We start from the raw sequence: 22082 nt of genomic DNA, 5'->3' as shown, positions 1-22082 counted from the left end.
ATGTGACAAGCAAACGGCATTTATTTTAAACGGAAAAGACAGAGCTAATAAAATAGACAGAAATAAAAAGCTGTAATTATTATTACTAATGAATTTTCAGTGAAAGACCTGAATGCTTGTGTGGCAATTTTTGAAGCGTTAATGAGAATTGTAATTGCTCACGAATAATGGAAAAAACATGTGTGCATGGAAAAAGACTTAAAAGGATGTAGATAGATAGAGGGAAGGTGGTAAAGACTTGCACATTGAGCAGAAATTAGTCAAACTGAATTAAGAAGTAAATATACATTCTACTTTATCAGCGGATTATTCCAAAAATACTGGGGGTTGATGAAATGTGGTCATCTCTTGAATTTTCATTTTTAAAACAATTTAAATGTCCAGAGCAGTGATGGGAGTAAAAGATGTATGTTGTAAAAAAGGTATTATGGGGAACTGTAAGAAATTCGGTTGTTAGCAGTGAAAGATGCGAGTCCTTCGCAAGAAACAGGTACACAGATATCTTGTTATTGGTAACCATTGTATTCACTGGACTCTCTCCGCTGGTAGCGAAGCAGTCCAAGGCCTACTCAGGGGGATGGTATAGGGCTAGCAAAGTTATTTTTCAGTCAGTGCTTTTTCTTTTCAAAGGAAAAATATTTTGATGTCACGCACACGCACTTTTCTAATTACTACACATTAAATTGCAAATGTGTACGTCAGTTAGGTGGAAGTACCTTTGGTGTCGCACTCATATGAGAACACCCCTAGTGGATTCTAAACTCCGTAATCACTGTACTCTCTATCTATACCTGGTGCAAAATCACAATATAAGAGTGTCAAAGCAGACCTACTGACGATCAGGTGGTCACCACATTAAGAACCGTGACATCAGCTTATACTATGTTAATGTAACACCTTATAAGTATCTTTGTATATACAAAGCAGGTCTACTGGCTTTGTCAGGGTGTCACCATATTAGTAGACTCAGCCACACGTCACTTTTGAAACTTACAACACCATAAAATGCGTAAGCACAATATTGTTATGCAGTTGTATTCATTATAATGGTAACCTTTCAGTGCTGTCAAAAAAGTATATTGACTTAAAAACGTGTAGTAGAGTCCTTCACATTCTACAGGCCACAAAAGTGCAGTCCTAAGCGAACAATGGGCTTAGCGCCCAAGAGCTAAAGCTTCAGCATAGGGAGTGATTGAAATCAATGGAAACCTCTCCTGGTGTCATAGGCACAAAACCCCAGGAGACTTAGTTTACTAAAAACCCTTTTGGGAAATCCACTCTGCTGTTTTTTTCTATTGCATCCTTGTGCCACTCAACTTTTGGCAATTTTGGGTGCCCGAGGCACACATACAATTTGAGGGGTTGTGAGGGGGAAGCCAGTCAGCTCTCCGCCCACAACTCCTATGCTGCGAGGGAGCTGGCATTTATCTTCCTGCTCTTGCGGCCACGAGAGCAACTCCTGTTGGGCTCCTGGCAGAAGGCTGAAGCTACACAATTTCCCCTGTCTACGGTGAGAGCGTGCAAGGATTGTAGAGGCTGATGCGATCCTTCACGTAGACACTGGCATGGGGAACGGGCAACGTCCCCTCCCACGTGGGCAGATTGCAGTCCTCTTCTTTGTGCCTTTTATCCTGACCGATGGGGTTCCTGGCATATCATTGCATCAGGCCTTAGGGGGTGGGGTTCCTGGAGCCAAAATTTGGTTTGGGTAGAGGGGCCCAACACGCATCCCTGTCCGCAGGAAAATGATAAAGCAATGCTACAAAGACTCCAGAGGACTAGTCCCAAGGGAATTCAGTGGAGATCAGGATGCAGTGGTGTGCCATGCTCGCAGTTGCTAATTTATCTTCTTTTTAACAGGCAGATCTTCGAGTGGGTATATTTTAGGCCGATTTTGTAGTTCTTGGGTTGTTTTACTCTTGGTGGCCATCCCTGGGCACCAGGAGCATTTTCCTCAGGCCTCCAGGGGCGCATGTTGGGGGAAATTTGTTTTTCTGGCTCCCTACGCCAGTCATATTCTCTACCTGTATTGGTTTTCAAAGCATTGCATTTTCTCAACATAGACAAAGTTCTCTTCCAGGGGATCCTCATCAATAGTCATAAGCACTGAATATTCCCGCCCATGTGCGGGGACCCCGGAAATAATAAAATTATATATGCAAAAAACATACATATATACAGCTCTGTATATGTATAAACATATATCATTTTTTCCAAGCAAATGCAGCTCCCATAAAAGGCTAGGCAATGTAAATATACACATCCAATAACACACATATATATATATATATAAAGGTATAACAATACACCTAAATCTCTTTTTTTTTTTTTTTTTTTTAATGAGGTAAACACTCATGAGAAAGCAAAAAATAAAGAGAACAAACTGTGGAAAAACACAGATATATAACACATTGCCAGCCTGCAGGCTGCATTGCAATACAATACCATAGAGACTAAAAAGCCCTGTACAGGTAAAAACTGGCACCGTGCCTTTAAGGCAGCCCTGACTTCCATATCCCATCATGCCTCAGGGGTGACAGTTAGGTCAGTTGTTCTTTCCGGCTCCTTCAGTCAGGACCCTGGAATTCAGCTCTCTTCTTTTTTGACTCTTTAGTCAAGAATTATAACAACTTTAAGATTTTTTTGGACTTCTTCTTACAATTTCTGTGAGGAAGTCAGTATCCTGTGTTTTTCTGACTGATTTTTCAACCATTTTGTCAGAAAAATGCCTTCTTTATTTGTTCCATGCCCATCTTGTGGAAAAAAGAAGGCTGCGTCAGACACACATGAGGTGTGTATCATCTGTCTGCCGGACTCTCACTCTCCAGCAACATGTCGTCATTGTGAAGACCTTTCCAAAAGGACTTTAAAGGAGAGGGAGAGGATTAGGCTGTATGGCCTAGCAGAACGGTCGACGTCGAAGCAGTTGGTCCCTGTTTGCTCCCCATCGACGTCGGGCTCGGCGTCGAAGACTCCAGCGGCGGGATCGTCGCGGAGAGGTGAGGAGTCAAGGGGAAGTCATGCTGCAAAGAGAAAATCGTCGTCGACTTTAGATTCAGCGTCGAAACGGAGGCGTTCGACGTCGACGGCGTCTAAAAGCTCGGCGTCTAGGTCTCGGCGCCACAGTTCAACGTCGAAAAAGCATCTGTCGACGTCAAGAGAAGATCGATCGACGTCGGCACAGAGATATCGTTCGTCGTCGAAAGAAAGACATCGTTCGACGTCGAGGTCGGCGAGACATCATTCGACGTCGCGAGAAGTACGTAGGCGATCTCCACAGTCGACGTCGAGACCAAGATCGCCGTCAAGATCAAGATCGCCGTCGAGGAAACATCGTTCGACGGCGAAGAGACTTTCGTCGTCGTCGGAGCATTCGACGTCGAGACAAAAGTCTCCGTCAGGAGTGACGTCGAGGCAGACGCCTCCGTCAGGGCCGACGTCGAGGCAGGAGCCTCCGTCGGAGTCGACGTCGAGGCAGAGGCCTCCGTCGGAGTCGACGTCGAGGCAGGTGCCTCCGTCGGAGTCGACGTCGAGGCAGGTGCCTCCGTCCTCACAGGTCTCCAAAGCTTTGGTGAGGTACATGAAGCCTCCGTCGAAGATAATCTCGACGTCGAGACAGGAAGCTCGGAGCCTCGAAGATTCGAGTCAAAGATCTCCGGTGATAGGCCTATCACCGTCGAGGCAGCCCTCTGTTGAGGGTACGCAGGAGGTTTCACATATTCGCCTCACGATTCGACCAGTCTCAAGGCGAAAATCTCCTCATAGACTGATATATACAGCTCCGGAGTCACCGCGTATCATTTCTATCTCGCCTTCAGGGTCAGAGGGCTCAGGTTCAAGGTCAGCATCACCAGAGCCTGTACATCAATCTCCAGTTCCTGCAAGAGAAAGTTCGCAGGAGGAGGACAATGCGGTGCCTCAAAGTCCCGTAAGGGAGATGCCTCAGGACCCTGCTATGACAGACACAATAAAGGCATCGCTAACAAGAATAAGGGGCGTGGTATTCCCAGCGACACCGATCAGACCAAGATCTCGAGAAAGAGAATCCCGAAGTCACTCTCGAGCACCAAGAAGGCGATCCAGGTCTGCCTCCCTCAGAAGAGAGTCGACCAGATCAGAGAGAAGGCGCCGTAGGACCCCTTCTACCTCCCCTTCTTCCAGATCATCAAAAAGGGATTATTCACCGACACTCTCGGAGACGCCACCCTCTCGGGTATCTCCGGTAGATGACATTTCTACATTTCAAGAAGTGTTGTGTAGAGGAGCTACAAAATTAAGTATCCCTATGCCGGTTCAGGAGACCACCACATCCATAATTTTTGAAACTCTTCATGAGCGCACAGTGACACGCCCGTTGTTGCCATTAGTCCCCGGTTTGCTACAACCGGTAATGGATATCTTTCTCACGCCAGCAACCACCAAAACGGCGCCGGCGAGAATTCTAAAAAAGTACCGTCCAGCTCCGGAGGATCCGCTATTCCTTAAAACAGATCCTCCACCGGACTCTGTCATCACCGCCGCTGCCAGAAAGACGCATGCAGTAGCTGGATCTTCAACGGTGCCACCAGATAAGGACAGTAAAACGCAAGACTCCTGGGGGAGGAAAGTTTGCGGCTCAGCATCCTCAAGCTTGAAGGTGGCAAGTGCCTCGGCGCTTCTGGGGCGCTATGATAGGTCACTATGGGACTCTCTTCAGAGGTTCGTTGAAAAAGTTCCATCAGAGGACAGACGGGACTTTGAAGAGATTTTGCATGAGGGGAGTCTGGTTTCTAACCAGATCATAAGTGCAGCGGCGGATGGGGCAACACTGGCAGCGCATGAATATGCACATGGAGTCACAGCCAGAAGATCATCCTGGCTTAGATTGACGGCCCTGAAACCGGAAGCGCAGGCAAGAATTTTAAATCTGCCTTTCTCCGGTAGTTCTCTTTTTGGGTCCCATGCAGACGAGGAAATGGCCCGTATGAAAGCAGAGCTGGAGACCATGAAAGCAGTCGGGCTTGAAAAGAGGAAAGAGTTTCGACGCCGCAAGGGAAATGACAGGCGCAATTACCAACAGAGGGTTCAAACCCCTCATTGGCAAAAGAACCAGGACCAGCAAGGTCAAAAGAAACAGCAATACCAGTCCCGCAAGCCATCCAGGGGACGAGGTAACAACAGGCAGTCTAATGCTGGAAACAAAGCACCGGGGAAGCAATGAGAAACCGCTTCCTCCGATGCTGTCCACCGCTCCGGTGGGAGGAAGTGTTGCGCATCATCTTCCAGAGTGGCAGACAATCACAAAGGACAAGTGGGTACTCAATATACTGCGTCATGGGTACTCGCTTCGTTTCAGAAGTCACCCCCCATCGATTCCTCCTGTCAAGTCATCCCAGCATCTAAAGCAGCTCAGAGAAGAGGTAGCGACGCTACTACTCAAATCTGCAATAGAGAAAGTGCCCATAAACCAGAGAGGAAAGGGAGTTTACTCCAGATATTTTCTCATCCAAAAGAGGAGTGTGAAGGCGGAGTTCAGACCCATTTTAGACCTACGGATACTGAACAAGCACATAAGAAAGGAAAAATTTCGCATGCTGGCGCTCCACCAAATATATCCTCTTCTCCGGATGGGCGATTGGATGTGTTCACTGGACCTTCAGGATGCATATTTCCATATTCCCATCCTAAGGAATCATCGAAAATTTCTCAGGTTTGTGGTAGGCAACGCTCACTATCAGTTCAAAGTCCTCCCATTTGGCCTGAAGTCAGCTCCTCGAGTATTCACAAAATGCGTGGCAGTAGTAGCGGCTGCTCTGAGGCGCGCAGGAGTCTTCGTCTATCCCTACCTAGACGACTGGCTAATAAAGGGCTCATCGCCACAGAATGTGCGGACACAGCTGTCGCTATGCCTGAACTTATGTCGCAGGTTGGGTCTCAGAGTGAATGTCAAAAAGTCCAATTTTTCACCAACGCAGAGGATCCACTACCTGGGTGCAACTATAGACTCCGTAGTAGGAAAAGTGTTTCCTTCGGAGGAAAGACAGTCATCCATTATGCTAAAAGGCAGACAGATTATGACCAGCAATCTGTCATCGGCAAGGCAAATCTCATCTCTGCTAGGGGCCATGGCATCCTGCATCTTCCTAGTGCCCAATGCCAGGCTAAGGATGCGTCCTCTCCAGCAAGATCTCGAGGACAAATGGGATCAAAGGAACTCTCTGTGGGAAGAAAAGGTTTGCCTCTCCTCTGCAGCCAAACAGTCAATCAAGTGGTGGCTGAAGCCAAGGAATCTGCAAGTGGGCATTCTTTTCCATCAAGAGCCCCCAACTCAGACCTTAATCACCGACGCATCCCTTCAGGGATGGGGTGCGCATTTTGGGACTCTGCAAACTCAAGGACGGTGGTCCAGCAGCGAACAGTTGTACCACATCAACATGCTGGAGCTCAGGGCGGTCCACCTAGCCCTCAAAGCGTTCCTACCTGCGATAACGACGAGTACCATTCTAGTACAGACGGACAATACCACCACAATGTACTACCTGAACAAGCAGGGGGGTACTCGATCCAGAACGCTCTCGCTGGAAGCTCAGTCCCTGTGGCATTGGATCCTAGCAAGGAACATCTCATTGAAAGCGGTGCACCTACCAGGAGAACTCAACGTGCAAGCAGACTTGCTCAGTCGGCATTTTCAAGAGCCAGAGGACTGGGTAATCAACGACGAAGTGTTAGAAGACATCTTCGGGGAATGGGGGCGCCCGCAAGTGGACCTCTTCGCGGACGAGCAAAACACAAAATGCCGAGGCTTCGCCTCAAGATACCATCGACCAGGATCCCTAGGGAATGCCCTTTTGATCAATTGGTCAATGACATTTGTGTACGCTTTTCCGCCTCTCCCACTAATTCCCAAGGTGGTGACCAAGCTACAGAATTCATCTGCCAAGATGATACTCATAGCACCGGACTGGCCGAGGCAGTGGTGGTACACGGATCTCCTACACATGTCGATCCGCCCCCACAAGCGGCTGCCGTGCAGGCCGGACTTGTTATCCAAGATGCAGGGGAAGATTTACCATCCCAGCCTTCCCTCGCTGAGCTTAACAGCATGGCTCCTGAAGTCCTCCAGTATGGCCATCTGAACCTCCCTCAAGAGTGTATGTCCATACTGAAGGAAGCCAGGAGGCCTTCGACAAGACACTCCTACTTCTGTAAGTGGAAAAGATTTTATATATGGTGTGCTCAGCATCATTATGATCCCACTAAATGCCAGGAGGATGTAATTTTGCCCTATCTTCTATATTTAGCAAGGGCAGGGTTGAAATTTTCATCCATAAAGGTTCACCTAGCAGCCATAACAGCATACAGGCGTTCGCCTTCACAGCAGTCATTTTTTAAAGTGCAGGTAGTGAAGGATTTCTTGCAAGGGCTCAAGAAAGTCTATCCCCCTGTTAGACCTCCCTCTCCTTCCTGGGAGCTAAACTTGGTTCTGTCAAAGCTCATGGGTTCGCCTTTTGAGCCTATTCATAAGGCTACCCTACAGCACCTCACATGGAAGACAGCATTTTTAATAGCCATCACTTCAGCACGGAGGGTCAGTGAGATACAGGCCCTCTGTTCTAAAGAACCCTACACTGTTTTTCATCTAAATAGGGTGGTGATGAGAACTCACCCTTCGTTCCTACCCAAGGTGGTATCGGAGTTTCATGTAAACCAAGCCATCTCCTTACCAACCTTTTTTCCCAACCCCTCCTCTCCGGCAGAGAGGGCGTTGCATTCTCTAGATGTCAGAAGGGTCCTGAAATTCTACCTAGATAGGACTAAGAATATCAGGAAATCTGACCAATTGTTTGTGAACTATGGGATTGTCCGTATGGGCTTTGCTGCATCCAAACGTTCCATTGCTAGGTGGATTGTTTCTAGTATTACTTTGGCCTACCAACTGGCTCAGAAACCATTGGGGGCGCGCCCTAAAGCGCATTCGACAAGAGGAAAAGCGGCTACCGCGGCTTTTCTCAATAATGTCCCACTCTCCGAGATCTGCAAGGCAGCCACTTGGAGATCTGTCCACACTTTTACCAGGCATTATTGTCTGGATTCGGACACCAGGGCAGACACTCAAGTAGGACAAGCCTCCTTGAGGAATCTGTTCCAAACATAATCATTTTCATGATTCTTTTTTTCTCCATGGGTGATACAACCTTAGTTTCATTTGCCTGCTGGTGGAAGGGGAGCTTGCTACTCTATTCAGTGCTTATGACTATTGATGAGGATCCCCTGGAAGAGAAGGGTAAGTTACTTACCTGTAATCCTAGTTCTCTTCCAGGGGTATCCTCATCAAAGTCATAAGCAACCCACCCACCTCCCCAGGCAAATGAGAAGAGGTGTATTATTCATTATGGAAAGGGTATATCTTTGTGTTTAGGACTACGGTCCCGCAAAGAACAACTGACCTAACTGTCACCCCTGAGGCATGATGGGATATGGAAGTCAGGGCTGCCTTAAAGGCACGGTGCCAGTTTTTACCTGTACAGGGCTTTTTAGTCTCTATGGTATTGTATTGCAATGCAGCCTGCAGGCTGGCAATGTGTTATACATCTGTGTTTTTCCACAGTTTGTTCTCTTTATTTTTTGCTTTCTCATGAGTGTTTACCTCATTAAAAAAAAAAAAAAAAAAAAGAGATTTAGGTGTATTGTTATACCTTTATATATATATATATATGTGTGTTATTGGATGTGTATATTTACATTGCCTAGCCTTTTATGGGAGCTGCATTTGCTTGGAAAAAATGATATATGTTTATACATATACAGAGCTGTATATATGTATGTTTTTTGCATATATAATTTTATTATTTCCGGGGTCCCCGCACATGGGCGGGAATATTCAGTGCTTATGACTTTGATGAGGATACCCCTGGAAGAGAACTAGGATTACAGGTAAGTAACTTACCCTTATAAGCTAATCAGGAAAGAATAAGAATGACTTTGCAGTGACTATCAGTGAAATGTTTTTAGAGTCTATCCTGTTTTAAGAATGACGTTCTGCTTTTAACCACCAATTTACTGCTTAATTATTTTATTTAACTAGGAAAAGGATGTTGTTCCAGATCCAGCTCTCTGGCGTATATTTTCACATATTTCACCCCGATCGCTTGCACAGTCGAATGAAACGACTAGCGAACAGTCTTTAGAGATGGCATATATTATTGACTTCTTCCTTGCATTGGCAATCTGCAATACTATAGTGGTATCTGCTCCAAACCAGCCAAGACACAAGGTAAACATTGTACTTATTGACTATTTTAGCAGTTGTTTGGTGTGAACTAGTTGAGTACATCCAACAGATTAGAGATGTGGCCAGACAACCTTGAATGCCAATAGTGTAATTCAAAGCAATAAAGCTGTCCTGCACAATATGGTGAGGTGCCTATAAATTGGCTCTTAGGCTAGCTGAAAGATTATCAGTGGCTTTATGCAGACTGCAGCATTCTGATTGGTTGAGACCTTGCTTCCACTGCTGGTGTTGCAGCATCGCGACACTAAATTGGTCACTTGTGCTTCCAGCTCATAAACCTGTTAGAATATCTGTTTATGCTAGCTGGTTCAGCTTTGTGTGCCATGCTGTAGTCATTTGATCAGGCAGACCACTGTACTGGGTTTTGTGGGTAGATGAAAGACCTCTATTCTTATTTAGCTGGCGCCTGATAATTTAGGGACTGATAATCTGATTCAAAGGGATCAGCAATCTGATAATTGATGCAGAGTTTGTCAGTGATGGGGATAAATCACAGGAGGTCTTACAGTATCAGCAGCTTTGAAGGGTTTAGGGTTGATTGAGGTTAGGATGATTAGTATGGAAGGCTGCAAATCGGGTTTTAGAGGGAGGGTGGATGTACCCGCTGTCATTGCTGGACCAGAGGGTTGGTGCCTCTTGAGGATTTTTTTTCTTGATCTAATTGTACCAGACATCTGAAAAAAGGAGGCACTAATAAAAGTAAGATGCAGTATTGGTTCTTCAAGATACCACTCAACTGATCAATGCTAGTTAAGGAAATGCGAGGCAAAGGCTTGCAAAGAACACACAGGTTGTGCGCCGAAGAAGTGCAGTTCATACTTGTGTCATTGGCTGTATTATTTTGTTGCTTGCTACATGTCCATTTACAGTCTTGAATATTAGAAGGAATAGTTTGACAGTGAAGGATAAAGATGCACAAACACCCTAAAAATAGGCCTGCTGTTGTCTCAGAGACAGGGACATATGCTGCCCCCTGTTCAGCTAGCATGGAGTCTCCACATTAAACATAAGGAGGGCTTACAACTATAGTAAAAGTATTTAATACTACAGAGGAGTGCCTTAATCGCGTTTTTTCATTTATGAAAATGTTTTGTGCATCATTCAGCTTCTAGAAATGAATCCTGATTACCATGAGAATATAGCATATTATTTTGCCCGTGGCTGATATATAAATCCTAATGATTTTCTTTCAAAAGAAAGTCTCCTTTGTTTGCTGAACACGGTAAACCTGTTTCTATTGGTAACTCCATCTGCAGTCATGTAAGTCCTTGTGCATTCATTGGAAATGCAGTGGTACTTGGGCATAAATCCTTTTACTCCTGTTTTTTAATTAGGTGAGGCAGCCGTTGGGGAACAGGACTCCGCTTAAATCCCTGGAAGAAATCAAGCAGCTGTTTCAGAGGTTTCCAGTGCCAAGACTAAGTTCATCATCACTTGCAAGTGCAAAAGACTCTTCAGCCGAGAGTGTGGGTAACTTTGTGAGCAAACTTTCCTTTTTTAACAAAGTGAAACTAGCTTCACCTTGTGAAGAGGGGCTTTCCCAAACACCTGATGAGCCCCAGTGTGCTGGTAGCCAGGAATCCCAAGAGGAACTTTCCTTGGGTTTGAACCTTCCGGAGGATGGTGTGGACATCGGTACTTGTGATGCAGGGCCATCACCTACGGAACAGTCTGCACGCAACCTGTGCTATGAAGCAGAGAGCCCGGACGAAGCTGCTTTGGTGCATGCTGCTGTGGCATATAAATGCATTTTACGGTCCAGGACTCCTGACCAGATTACTGTGGAACTGCCCAACTTGGGACCTTTAACATTTCAACTTTTGCACATAGTGCCGTTTGACTCTGTCAGAAAGAGGATGTCTGTTGTTGTTAGGAACCCTCTGTCCAAGAGAGTAGTGGTTTACACAAAAGGTGCAGATTCTGCTATTATGGATTTATTGAGCACTACTTCCAAAGGTATGTATGTTATATTATGTTTTTATTTGCTCTTCTGGAAGTAATCTCTTTAATGGCCTTTTTTTCTCCATAAAATGTTAGCATTCCCCTTATCCCTACCATACTGTTCTGTGCTCATTCTACCCTGGCTCCAACTTGCAGATTTTCCTATGAGGCTCCTCTGCATTGAATCTAACTTTAATGTTCCGCGTGCCTTCTAAGTACTATATATTTCCTCATCTATTTAAATAATGATTTTCGTTCTCTACTGTGCATTCTTTCAACGGTGCTTTACCTTACGCAACCTCCCTATCTGTTCTTTAATCACTATTGTGGGTGTAGAGAGCAAGCTGGTTGCTGCTTGTGATTGGAGGAGATGATAAACTTAGGTCATTCCGTTGGAGCCTCTTGCCAACAACCTGCATAGAAAGCCTTTGCTGTCCTAGCATTTCTTGCATGTTCATTCTGTGAGACCTGACCACAAAGAGTTTGACTTTCACTGGATTTGCTACAGCTAAAAACCAAACCGCTGCCTTTGGCTGCAAGAGGTCGTTACAACCAAAATCTGAAAGAAACACGTTAGTTAGATTCCTCACCTTAGAATATCCCCAGGCGTCAGACTGGATCCGGAAGATTTTTCGTCAGCAATACCCCTTGCGCGTCGCTAGGCGTCGTCTGCGGCTCCGCGTCCGTCGTCTGTGTCGTGCGCCGGAATGACGTCGTCGGAGTACTTAGACGCCGCCCTCGCGCGCTGATGTCGGTTCTTCTTTTTTCCGCGCCAGTAAGCGCAGATCCGGGAGAACTACCCCTTTTAGTCTTTTTTGACTAAGTTTTTTGATCCTTTTTGATCTTGTCTCGACTCCGGTGCCGGTAGGATGCCTGGTTTTAAAGCCTGTGCTGACTGCAACCGCTTGATGTCGGTTACGGATCATCACTGCCGGTGCCTTTACTATTTGGGCCTCGACCACGACGCAGAGTCGTGTTCGGACTGCAAGGCCCTGACCTCGAAGGCTAGACAGGAGCGGTCCCGTAAGCTTCTCGAGCTTCGCCACTCGGCTCCGCGCCCCTCTCGATCCCGGTCCAGGAGGAGGTCCACGGATCGGTCGCGGAGCCGCAGCCGACGTCATCATCGATTGTCTGGCTCCAAGTCTTCGGGTAAGTCGAAGCACTCCAAGAAGTCCAAGAGGCGACACCGCTCATCGGACTCCCCTCGCCGGTCGCGCGACTCGGCCGAGGGTCAGGGTGGTTCCACCCCTGCGGCTCCAGCGGAGCCGCAGGCGCCGCGCAAGTCCCCATACCCGCCGGTCCCTGGGACTGACGCGACGCCGGCGGAAGTCAGTGCCTTCCTCTCGGCCATGAGGAACCTGGCTCCGCCGTCGACACCCGCTGGCGCGCCTACGGGCCCCGCGGACCCGACTGGGCAGCCTTGCATGCCGGCGGCTTCGGCCCCGGCGCCGTCGACGGCTCCGGCCTCGACGCCGCAAGTGCCCGAGGGACCCGTTCCCGAGTCCCCGCCGACGCCGGTCGACCTCGTCACGCCTCCTCCGCCGGCGTCGATACCGGTGCCGGCTCCGCTCGGCGTCGTGCCCCAGTTCAGCCCCGCTCCGGGCCCAGCGCCGTTACGGCGTCGATGGACGCCGCGTTCGGCGCCGCTGGAGACACATTATGTCTATCGTCCGGCTCCGATCCTTCCTCCTGATTACCAGGAATCGGATGACGGGGGCGAATGGGAGGGGTCCGAGGATCCTATGGCCGTTCAGGCTCAGCTGTCACAGGACTGGGCAGATGAACTGGGGGAGGCCAGTGGTCTGGATACCTCTCCAGACACTGGATTCATCTCTCCTCCGACTGTGGCTTCGGAGGAGGGGGCTGCTTTCTCTGTGGTGGTGCGCAAGGCGGCCGCAGCCCTTGGGCTCGAGCTACCTGCCGTGGCTGTGAGAACTAACGTCCTCACTGAGGTGCTTCAGTCTGCAGCAAGCTCCACTGAGCCTCTGCTGCAATTCAATGAGGCCCTCATTGACGTTCTGCAGGGCACCTGGTCCAAGCCCTCCACAGTTCCTCCTGTGGACAGGAACGTCGCCAGGCGCCACCGCTCTGCTCCGGGTGACCCCAGTTTTCTGTCCCAACACCCTACCCCCGAGAGCCTGGTTATCCAGGCTTCTACCTCCTAATCCTCCTTCCCGACCGTTCCGCTGGACCGGGATTCCAAGAGACTGGAACAGTTTGGCAAAAAGCTGTTCTCCTCCCTTAGTTTGGGCCTGCGGTCCTTGAACACCGCCTGTCTTTTGGACCGTTATTCCCACTCTCTGTGGGATACGGTGGAGGACGTGCTGCCCCTGTGTCCGGAGGAGGTCCAGACACGACTTACCCAGGCTCTGGCCGATGGGAGGGATGCAGCACGACATGCTATCCGATGTGGGCTTGACACTACGGACTCGCTGGGTAGGGCGATTTCTACCACGGTGGCGCTTAGACGTCACGCCTGGCTGCGGTCCACGTCCTTTTCGGGTGATGTCCAGAGCACTCTCATGGACATGCCCTTTGATGGCACTCGCCTTTTTGGTGAGAAAGCGGATAGTGCGCTGAATCGCTTTAAGGACTCCCGGGCTACGGCCAAGTCCTTGGGCCTCTCGGCCCCGCGGTCGCAAACTTCCGCCTTTCGCCCCTTTCGTGGCCAAGGAAGGGGTGCCTCCTCACGTACGCCTAGCCACCAGCCGCAGAACCAACCTGCGCGCGGTCGCGGTTTCCGCCGAGGCGGTTCTGGAGGACGACGCGGTCAGCCCACATCCACCCCGGCAGCATCCGCCTCAAAGCCTTCCTAGTCCGAGCTTTCAGGCCCATTCCACGCCAGTGGGCGGCAGAGTTCGCCATCACCTGCTCCACTGGCGGTCCATCACATCGGACAGGTGGGTGCTGCAAATCGTCTCGAAGGGGCTACTCCCTCCCCTTCGAGACGACCCCTCCAGCCATGCCACCGCAGCACCACCGTATCTCGGGGGATCATTTGAATCTTCTCCACGAGGAAGTTTCGGCCCTCTTGGCCAAAGGGGCCGTCGAGCGCGTTCCGAGCCCAGAAGTAGGTCGTGGTTGTTATACCCACTACTTTCTGGTTCCCAAGAAGGGCAAAGGGGGCCTACGCCCTATCTTGGACCTCCGGAACGTCAATGCCTTCCTCCGGAAGGAGAGGTTCAAGATGTTAACTTTGGCTCAGGTTCTAGCTGCCCTAGACCCTGGAGACTGGATGGTAGCGTTGGACTTGCAGTACGCATATTTCCACATCCCCGTCCTGCCGGCCCACCGGCGTTACCTGCGGTTCACGGTGGGTCAAGAGCACTTTCAGTTTACCGTGCTCCCCTTCGGCCTTACCAGTGCCCCTCGGGTGTTCACGAAAGTGATGGCGGTGGTCGCAGCTCATCTGCGCAGATCAGGGGTTCCAGTCTTCCCCTATCTCGACGACTGGTTGTTGAAGGCGGGCTCGCCCCAGGCAGTCGTCTCCCACCTCCAGACTACGGCTGATCTCCTGCATTTGCTGGGGTTTTCCATCAACGTGCCGAAGTCACACCTGAGCCCCTCTCAGAAGCTCCTCTTCATCGGAGCGGTTCTCAATTCGGCACAGTTCCGGATCTATCCGCCGGAACAGCGGGTCAGGGATATTCAGGCCCTGATTCCCATCTTTCGGCCTCTATCCTGGGTTTCGGTCAGGCTAGTGTTGCGGCTTCTGGGGCTGATGGCCTCCTGCATCCTACTAGTGCACCACGCCAGGCGGCGCATGCGGGCTCTGCAGTGGGACCTGAAGTTTCAGTGGGCCCAGCATCACGGCAATTTGTCCGACCATGTCTTGATCTCGGAGGGTACTGCACAGCAGTTGCAGTGGTGGCTCACGGACCGCGATTGGGTCACGGGCAAGAGCCTCTCCCTACCCCTACCGGAGCATGTCGTAGTGACGGATGCGTCCCTCCTGGGATGGGGTGGCCATATGGGAGAGGCGGAGATCAGAGGCCTCTGGTCTCCGGCGGAGTCTCGCCTCCACATCAACTTGTTGGAGCTGAGAGCGATCCGACTTGCACTGAGAGCCTTCCTTCCCTCTGTCCGGGGAAGTGTCGTGCAGGTGTTCACGGACAACACCACCGCCATGTGCTATTGCAACAAACAGGGCGGGGTGGGGTCGTGGACCCTTTGTCAGGTGGCTCTGCGCCTCTGGACATGGCTGGAACACCAGGGCGTCACCCTAGTGGTTCAACATCTGGCGGGCTCTCTGAACGCCAGAGCAGACTAACTCAGCCGCCAGTGCATGATGGATCACGAATGGCGTCTGTACTCCGAGGTGGCGCAAGGTCTCTTTCAGCAGTGGGGAGAGCCTTGGTTAGATCTATTCGCCACCGACGAGAACGCGCAATGTCAGCAGTTCTGCGCGTTGGCATTTCCAAGGAGGCACTCGCTCGGCGACGCTTTTCGTCGCGAGTGGAGTTGCGGTCTGTTGTACGCCTTTCCGCCTATACCACTTCTGCCCAGAGTGCTGAAGAAGATCAGGCACGACCGGGCCCAAGTCCTCTTGGTGGCTCCGGATTGGGCACGCAGGTACTGGTATCCCGAGCTACTCAGTATGTTGACCGATCCTCCGATACGTCTGCCCCTTCGGGAGGATCTTCTGTCGCAGCAGCAGGGGACGGTCCTCCACCCGAACCTGTCTAGCCTCCACCTCCATGCGTGGAGATTGAGCGGCGGCAGTTGATGCCATTTGACTTGCCTCCTGAAGTCTGTGATATCATTCTGGCAGCCAGGCGTCCCTCCACAAAGACGGTATACGCCTGCCGGTGGAACAAATTTGTGGCATGGTGCACAGCAAAGGCTGTGGATCCCCTTTCCGCCCCTCGTTCTGAGGTTCTTCTTTCTTCTTTCTTTGGCCCGGCAGGGCTCTGCCCTGGGCACCTTGAAAGGTTATCTTGCTGCCATCTCTGCCTTCTGATCCTGATCAGCCTTCTCTTTTCAAGTCCCCTGTAGTTACACGCTTTCTAAAAGGCATTACTCACACGTTCCCTCCTGTCCCTTTTGTAATGCCTCAGTGAGACTTGAATCTTGTTCTCACATTTCTAATGTGCGCTCCCTTTGAGCCTCTTCATAATTGTCCTCTTCGTCTGCTGACGCTTAAGACTGCTTTTCTGGTAGCCATCACCTCGGCTAGACGGGTGAGTGAGCTCCAGGCTTTATCATCAAAGCCTCCTTTTCTCTCTGTTCATCCGGACAAGGTTGTCCTTGGGCCTCGTCCCTCCTTTCTTCCGAAAGTGGTGACCCCCTTTCATCTTGGGCAGTCTGTCACCTTGCCCACCTTCTTTCCGCCTCCGCATCCTTCCAAAGAGGAAGAGAGGCTCCACCGTCTGGACCAAAACGTGCGCTCTCCTTTTATCTGGACCGCACAAAGCAGTTCCGGGTGGACGACCAACTTTTCGTTGGATACGTGGGTGCTAAGAAGGGGAAAGCTGTGCACAAACGGACCATCTCTCGGTGGGTCGTTTTGTGCATCAAAATTTGTTATTCCTTGGCAAAAAAGGACCCTCCTGTTGGGCTGCGCGCCCACTCTACTCGGGCCACAGCGGCTACTACTGCTTTGGGACAGGGTGTCCCTTTGCAGGACATCTGTCGGGCGGCAACGTGGGCTTCGCTACACACGTTTGCCAGGCATTATTGCCTTGACAGCCAAGTCCGGAGGGATGGCTTCTTTGGCCGTTCTGTCCTCCAGGACTTTCTGGTGTGATCTTGGTTCGCAGACCCACCACCGGGGATGGTATTGCTTGGGTATCTATTCTAAGGTGAGGAATCTAACTAACGTGTTTCTTTCAGATGAACAAGTTACTTACCTTCGGTAACGATGTATCTGTAAGAAACATTAGCTAGTTAGATTCCTCACCGACCCACCCATCCTCCCCGTTCTGCGAACTAACATCTAGGGTTAAGGTTATCCTTTTCAGGCCCCTAGATTTTGGCACCAGTGTCGGTCTTTGCATGGCTCTGCATTCCTGGCGCGGAAAGCTATGTACAAGAACTGACGTCAGCGCGCGAGGGCGGCGTCTAAGTACTCCGACGTCATTCCGGCACGACGCCAACGACGGACGCGGAACCGCAGACGACGCCTAGCGACGCGCAAGGGGTATTGCTGACGAAAAATCTTCCGGATCCAGTCTGACGCCTGGGGATATTCTAAGGTGAGGAATCTAACTAACTAATGTTTCTTACAGATACATCGTTACCGAAGGTAAGTAACTTGTTCTTCATCCCCTGATTATTGGCTCCACCCAAGAGCAAATGGCGTCCTCTGCTATACCTTGACTGAGGCCCATATATTTTGGCCCGTAGTAAGTGGCCGTTTAGTTCTCTGGACTATCAGCATAGAGCAGTGGCTCCAAGAACATTGGCTGTCTCTACTAATTCCTCTGAATAACAGGTGATACTAGCTGTGATATATCATAGCATGAGAACTGAGCTCTTGAAAGGAAGATGCTGACAACCATCTTGAATTTGCCAGGAAGTGTTGAATTAAAACTTTGCAGCTCCATCACAATACCTTCAGGATTTCAGGCCTGCCACACAACAAAGTTGTGTGAGGTAATTTAAATAAACACTGAGATTGCTGTGTTAAAGGTTTGGAAGATGCACTAATAAGGTTAGGGAGTGTTCAAAATAGTCAAGCTGTGTTCACAAACTTTGTTGCAGTTGTAAATCAAGAATACATTCCTATACCACCCTTCCCAAAGGCAACCAGGTGTTGTTCAGTCTTGCATCATAATCCTTACTAGACTAAACTTGCCTGTGTGATCTGAGTAGGCCAGCCACAAAAATATGTCTGGAAAGTCTATTCTCTGTTCAGTCTCATTGGATTATTATTCGTTGAAAGCTCACCCATTTCCTGCACTGTTCTACTTCTTTTGACATTTATTCCTTTGAAGTACTACTAGCAAGGAGATGAAAACTAGTTAACCTGGGAAGGATTTTAGATTGTGATATAGGTTGTTTCTTTTCCTTGAATGGACAAAGGGCTTTCTATGCTCTTTGGGTTGTGAAAGCTGTTCTTTTCTGCTCAAGCAGAGGAATTATTTTTTTCATATCTGTGCTATCATGAAACTATTGATGTGTGTTGGTTATTACAGCTCCGTCTTAGAAATCATTTGTATTGTTTTGTTACTTTTCCGCTAGGCCCCAAGCCCCTTTAACAGTACAAATGTATAAAGCTGCAAACACCTGGCTGCTCATCACGGTAGCAATGAAAGTGCTTGGGCCCACTTTCCATTTCCTTTAACATATATGAACACAGGTACTCTCTAGTTTGGCCGAGTGGACCTATAATGAACAGCAGAATGGAGCCTGGGTTTACTTCAGTGCTAAGCTTCAAAATACTCTACAACTGTACTGTCCTAATTCATGTGCTTTCTCATGGCTGTGTTAGGTATAGGTTAGTGTTTTTGTTGTTTTGTTCTGTCAGAAATGTGGGTAGTCCTCTTTGGCAACCAATGGTGATTCGGGAAGTTTTTAGAAAAAAATAATACATCTCTGCCAATCTTTTCCATGTGTTCCACACTACACTAGTCTTCTGTATTCAGACACATTCAGAAAGTATGGTCATGTATCCAAGGTAAACAAGCTCTGAGGAGGCTCGAGGCGGCAAGTTGTCATGATATAAAAGACCAAAGGAAAATAATCAAAATAAACAATCTACATGTATGAATAAATCCATTGTAAAAAGATGGGTCAAGTGAATGACTGGATCTCGAGAATGTAAATTATACTTATGTCCGAGAGTTTGGATATTCAGCTCTACATACACTTTTTTATTTTATAGAGTAGGAGTGACGATGATTAGGCTGATGGGGGAGGAAATATAAGAGGAATACCCATGATCCTTAGGAATAATTTTTCTTTAATTTCAGTGAAAGTGGTTTTTAAACACTGACTTTGAATTATATGATTTGATATTTCTTCCCACATTGCTGATGGCAAACCAGTAATATGATGCATTCAATTTTCAAGTCCAATTATTTGATGGACAACCTGGGTCGGAACATCAAGCAGATTCTCACTCTGTGAACAGGGCAAGCAGTAGGCTTTAATTAATCGGTAATATAGTAACCTAGTGGAAGCACACAGCTACTTCCGCAGGCTTGATGGGTCCACACATTTCTAGAAAGGGGACCTGCACTGTGGAGAACAGAGCATAATGGAGAGCTGCCTTTTTCCTTGTCGCTAAAATAAGCTTCACACACAGCATTTTGCAATCCTTTTTTGTTGACCAGGCATGGTCCTCAATCTCATTGCATCTTGCATCACTTCCCCCTATTTCGCATTAGCCCTCATTGCCTATGGTATTCTGCTTCAAGAAGCTCTTTCCTTGGGAGGTGCTTCTAGCCAGCTTATGATCCAGGTTGTTGAACTTCTCGATTAGAAAGGTTCTCCTGACTAGCTTCTTGTGTTGTGCATCCAGCAACAAAAGCAAGTGAGACCAACATGGCAACACTTGTTATACATAGGTTTTACTCCCCTAGTATGTCCCATTCTGTCAAATTATGAAATTACTAAACTATGTATACACAGGCACATCAATCATTTACACAGGCCATGCTTAGGAATAGAGCACGCATATCTGATTTAATGTTTTCTCCTGCGTGACATCCTGCTTTGCAGCCAATCAACCAGGTGTTGGGTAACATTTGCTAGGGGCGCTGAACTCTCACAGCCGTGACTAGGTCAGTGTTGACATGCTCGGGCACTGCCCAGGACAGATTTCAGCGTTCTCTGGCAGATGCTCTCTTCCCTTCAAAATCTGCCAGGCGCAAATCATGGATGCTACCATTCATCTCTGCTCTAACATCTTCTTGCATGTATACCATTACTAACCCTTAATTACAAGTGAGTGCTGACCGTGAAGTGTAGGATGGGACTTAGCTACATCATTTGTCTCTGCCATTGGTAAATTATGTGATGATCAAGGCGTTTATATCTAATTTATTTAAACACACTTCAGCCTCATGCACTAATTCAGTCCATGTTACAAGGAAAATAATTTGGTCTGGACGTAGTTCAAATCAGTGGTCATTACGACACCTATATGGTTGGTGCAGAATGTGTCATCTAAACCTCACTGTTGAAGTTTTTGTTATTTTAAAACCAATACAGAAAACTCTACTAGACTCGGTGTTCAGAATTCCGAGCCACCCTGGAAGTCCCAATGAGGGCTCATTTGAAGCTTCAAGCCCAGCCATGAGCTCTGGGAGGCCGGATAAATGTTCTCAAATGTCCCCCTCTGTCAGTTGGTGTGTATGGATTATATGAATGGTAGGGCACTGGCTGGCTGAGGACCACTGGAACCTGGTTTCCGTGCCCAGTGTCACAAAGTGCCAGGGACATGGACCTGCAGGCCTTGGGAGGACTTCCCTGGTTGCCCGTGTGAAGGAGCTATGACCAGGCTCTGGGTTGGAAGCCCCTGTCCTAGACTCAGTCCCTGGGCTCTCTTCTGCAGCCTGCAGTGTCACAAATTCCCCTGGACTGAGTCCCATTGGCCCAGGGTGGTCTTCCTTGCTTGTCTGACTGCAGAAGCTCTGATCTGGCCCCAGGTTAAAGCTCTGGTAAGCCCAGGGTTCGAAGCCCCTATCCTAAGCTCCGTTCCATGACCCACAGTGTAACTTAGAGCCCGGGATGGGGTCCCGCAAGCCCCGGGATTACTCCCCTGCTTGTTTGGGTGAGAAGCTTTGAATGGGCCACAGGTCAGTGTTCTGGCTCTGAGAACTCTGACCTCAGAATCCCTTTCTCCTCCAAGGTTGAGAGGAATACTTTTTCATAAGACACAACATGACCAAATACCTGTCCTTCAAGGTCGGCCATCTGGTCGCTTCAAGTTCCGGACACTTTGTCGTGCGCTATGCACCCTATGGTGCCCTCAGATCTCTGGGCTACTCTGGAAGCCCCTATGAGGGCTCATATGATTCTTCAAGCCCAGCCGGGACTCCAGGAGATCCAGTGTCTTTTCTCTGATGGCCCCATCTGCCATTCGGTATTCATGAATTACAAAAAAGGGGTTAGCCTTGCTCCAGATTAGTAGGGACAGGGTACTATGGGCACCCTTGTCTGCCTGGTCGCTCTCAGTTGGGTGCTGCCAGGGCCTGAGTCTGCGGCTGCCTTCCAGCCATGCCTTTTAGGCCTTTCATCTGAGTCTTGCTTACCAAGAAGCAGACCGGGATTCAAAACTGACCCCTCCATGCAGGTCACCCTGCTAAGAGGGGTGCATGGTTTAGCCAGCACTGTATCCTGATGTCGATGGCTGGGCTGACCTGGAAGTCCCGATGCAGGCTCATTTGACTCCAAGCCCAGCTAGGGCTTTAGAAATTGGGATGTTGTTCACTCTGCTGGCCCCTTTTCACCCAGTGTGCAGGATTACAAGAAAGGCAGGTGGCCTTCCTCAAGCTTATTAGGAACAAGGTGTAAGGGACTGGCCTTCTTTTCCGATCTTTCTCTCGAGGTGCAGCAAGAGCCTACCCTGGGCGGCCTGCTCTAGGATCACCGGGATCTGAGTCTGTGGCTGCCTTCCAACCTTGTCCAATGGGTCTTACCTCCAAGCCTTATTTACCAGGTAGCAGACAGGGAATCGAAGCTGACATTCCAGTGCAGGGTGGTCTGCTTGGGTATGGTTCAGACGGCTATATACTGATTGTTTAGACACATTTTGTCAAGCAACCCTGTGTCTTGGTCAGGCTGTGCCATGGCTCATCTCGGTCTTCTTTTGTTGCAAAGCAGTCTAAGCCTATCAGTACCTGTGTGACTGCCCTGTTCCTTCAGGCCTCTACTGGCAAGCAGGGACTCTTAAAGCAGACTCCTGAGGGGTGTGAAGGTCGGT

The 22082-nt window shown here is 49.0% G+C and overlaps 1 protein-coding gene across 2 annotated transcripts in view; it reads left to right on the top strand.

Moving 5' to 3' along the window:
- The window catches only part of ATP10D (ATPase phospholipid transporting 10D (putative)), a 755240-nt gene that overhangs the window by 394532 nt on the left and 338626 nt on the right, over window positions 1-22082 (top strand). For both annotated transcript variants that reach the window (XM_085642148.1, XM_085642147.1), the window contains exons 11-12: window positions 9065-9253; window positions 10606-11227. In XM_085642148.1, the coding sequence (XP_085498274.1) occupies window positions 9065-9253; window positions 10606-11227 (811 nt within the window). The remainder of the gene's footprint in view (window positions 1-9064; window positions 9254-10605; window positions 11228-22082) is intronic.

The sequence above is a fragment of the Triturus cristatus genome, chromosome 2_2 (genome assembly GCF_964204655.1).
Source record: "Triturus cristatus chromosome 2_2, aTriCri1.1, whole genome shotgun sequence".
NCBI classification, from domain to species: Eukaryota; Metazoa; Chordata; class Amphibia; order Caudata; family Salamandridae; genus Triturus; species Triturus cristatus.
Note: the sequence above shows the minus strand (reverse complement) of the source record. Positions and strands in the feature narration are given on the sequence as shown.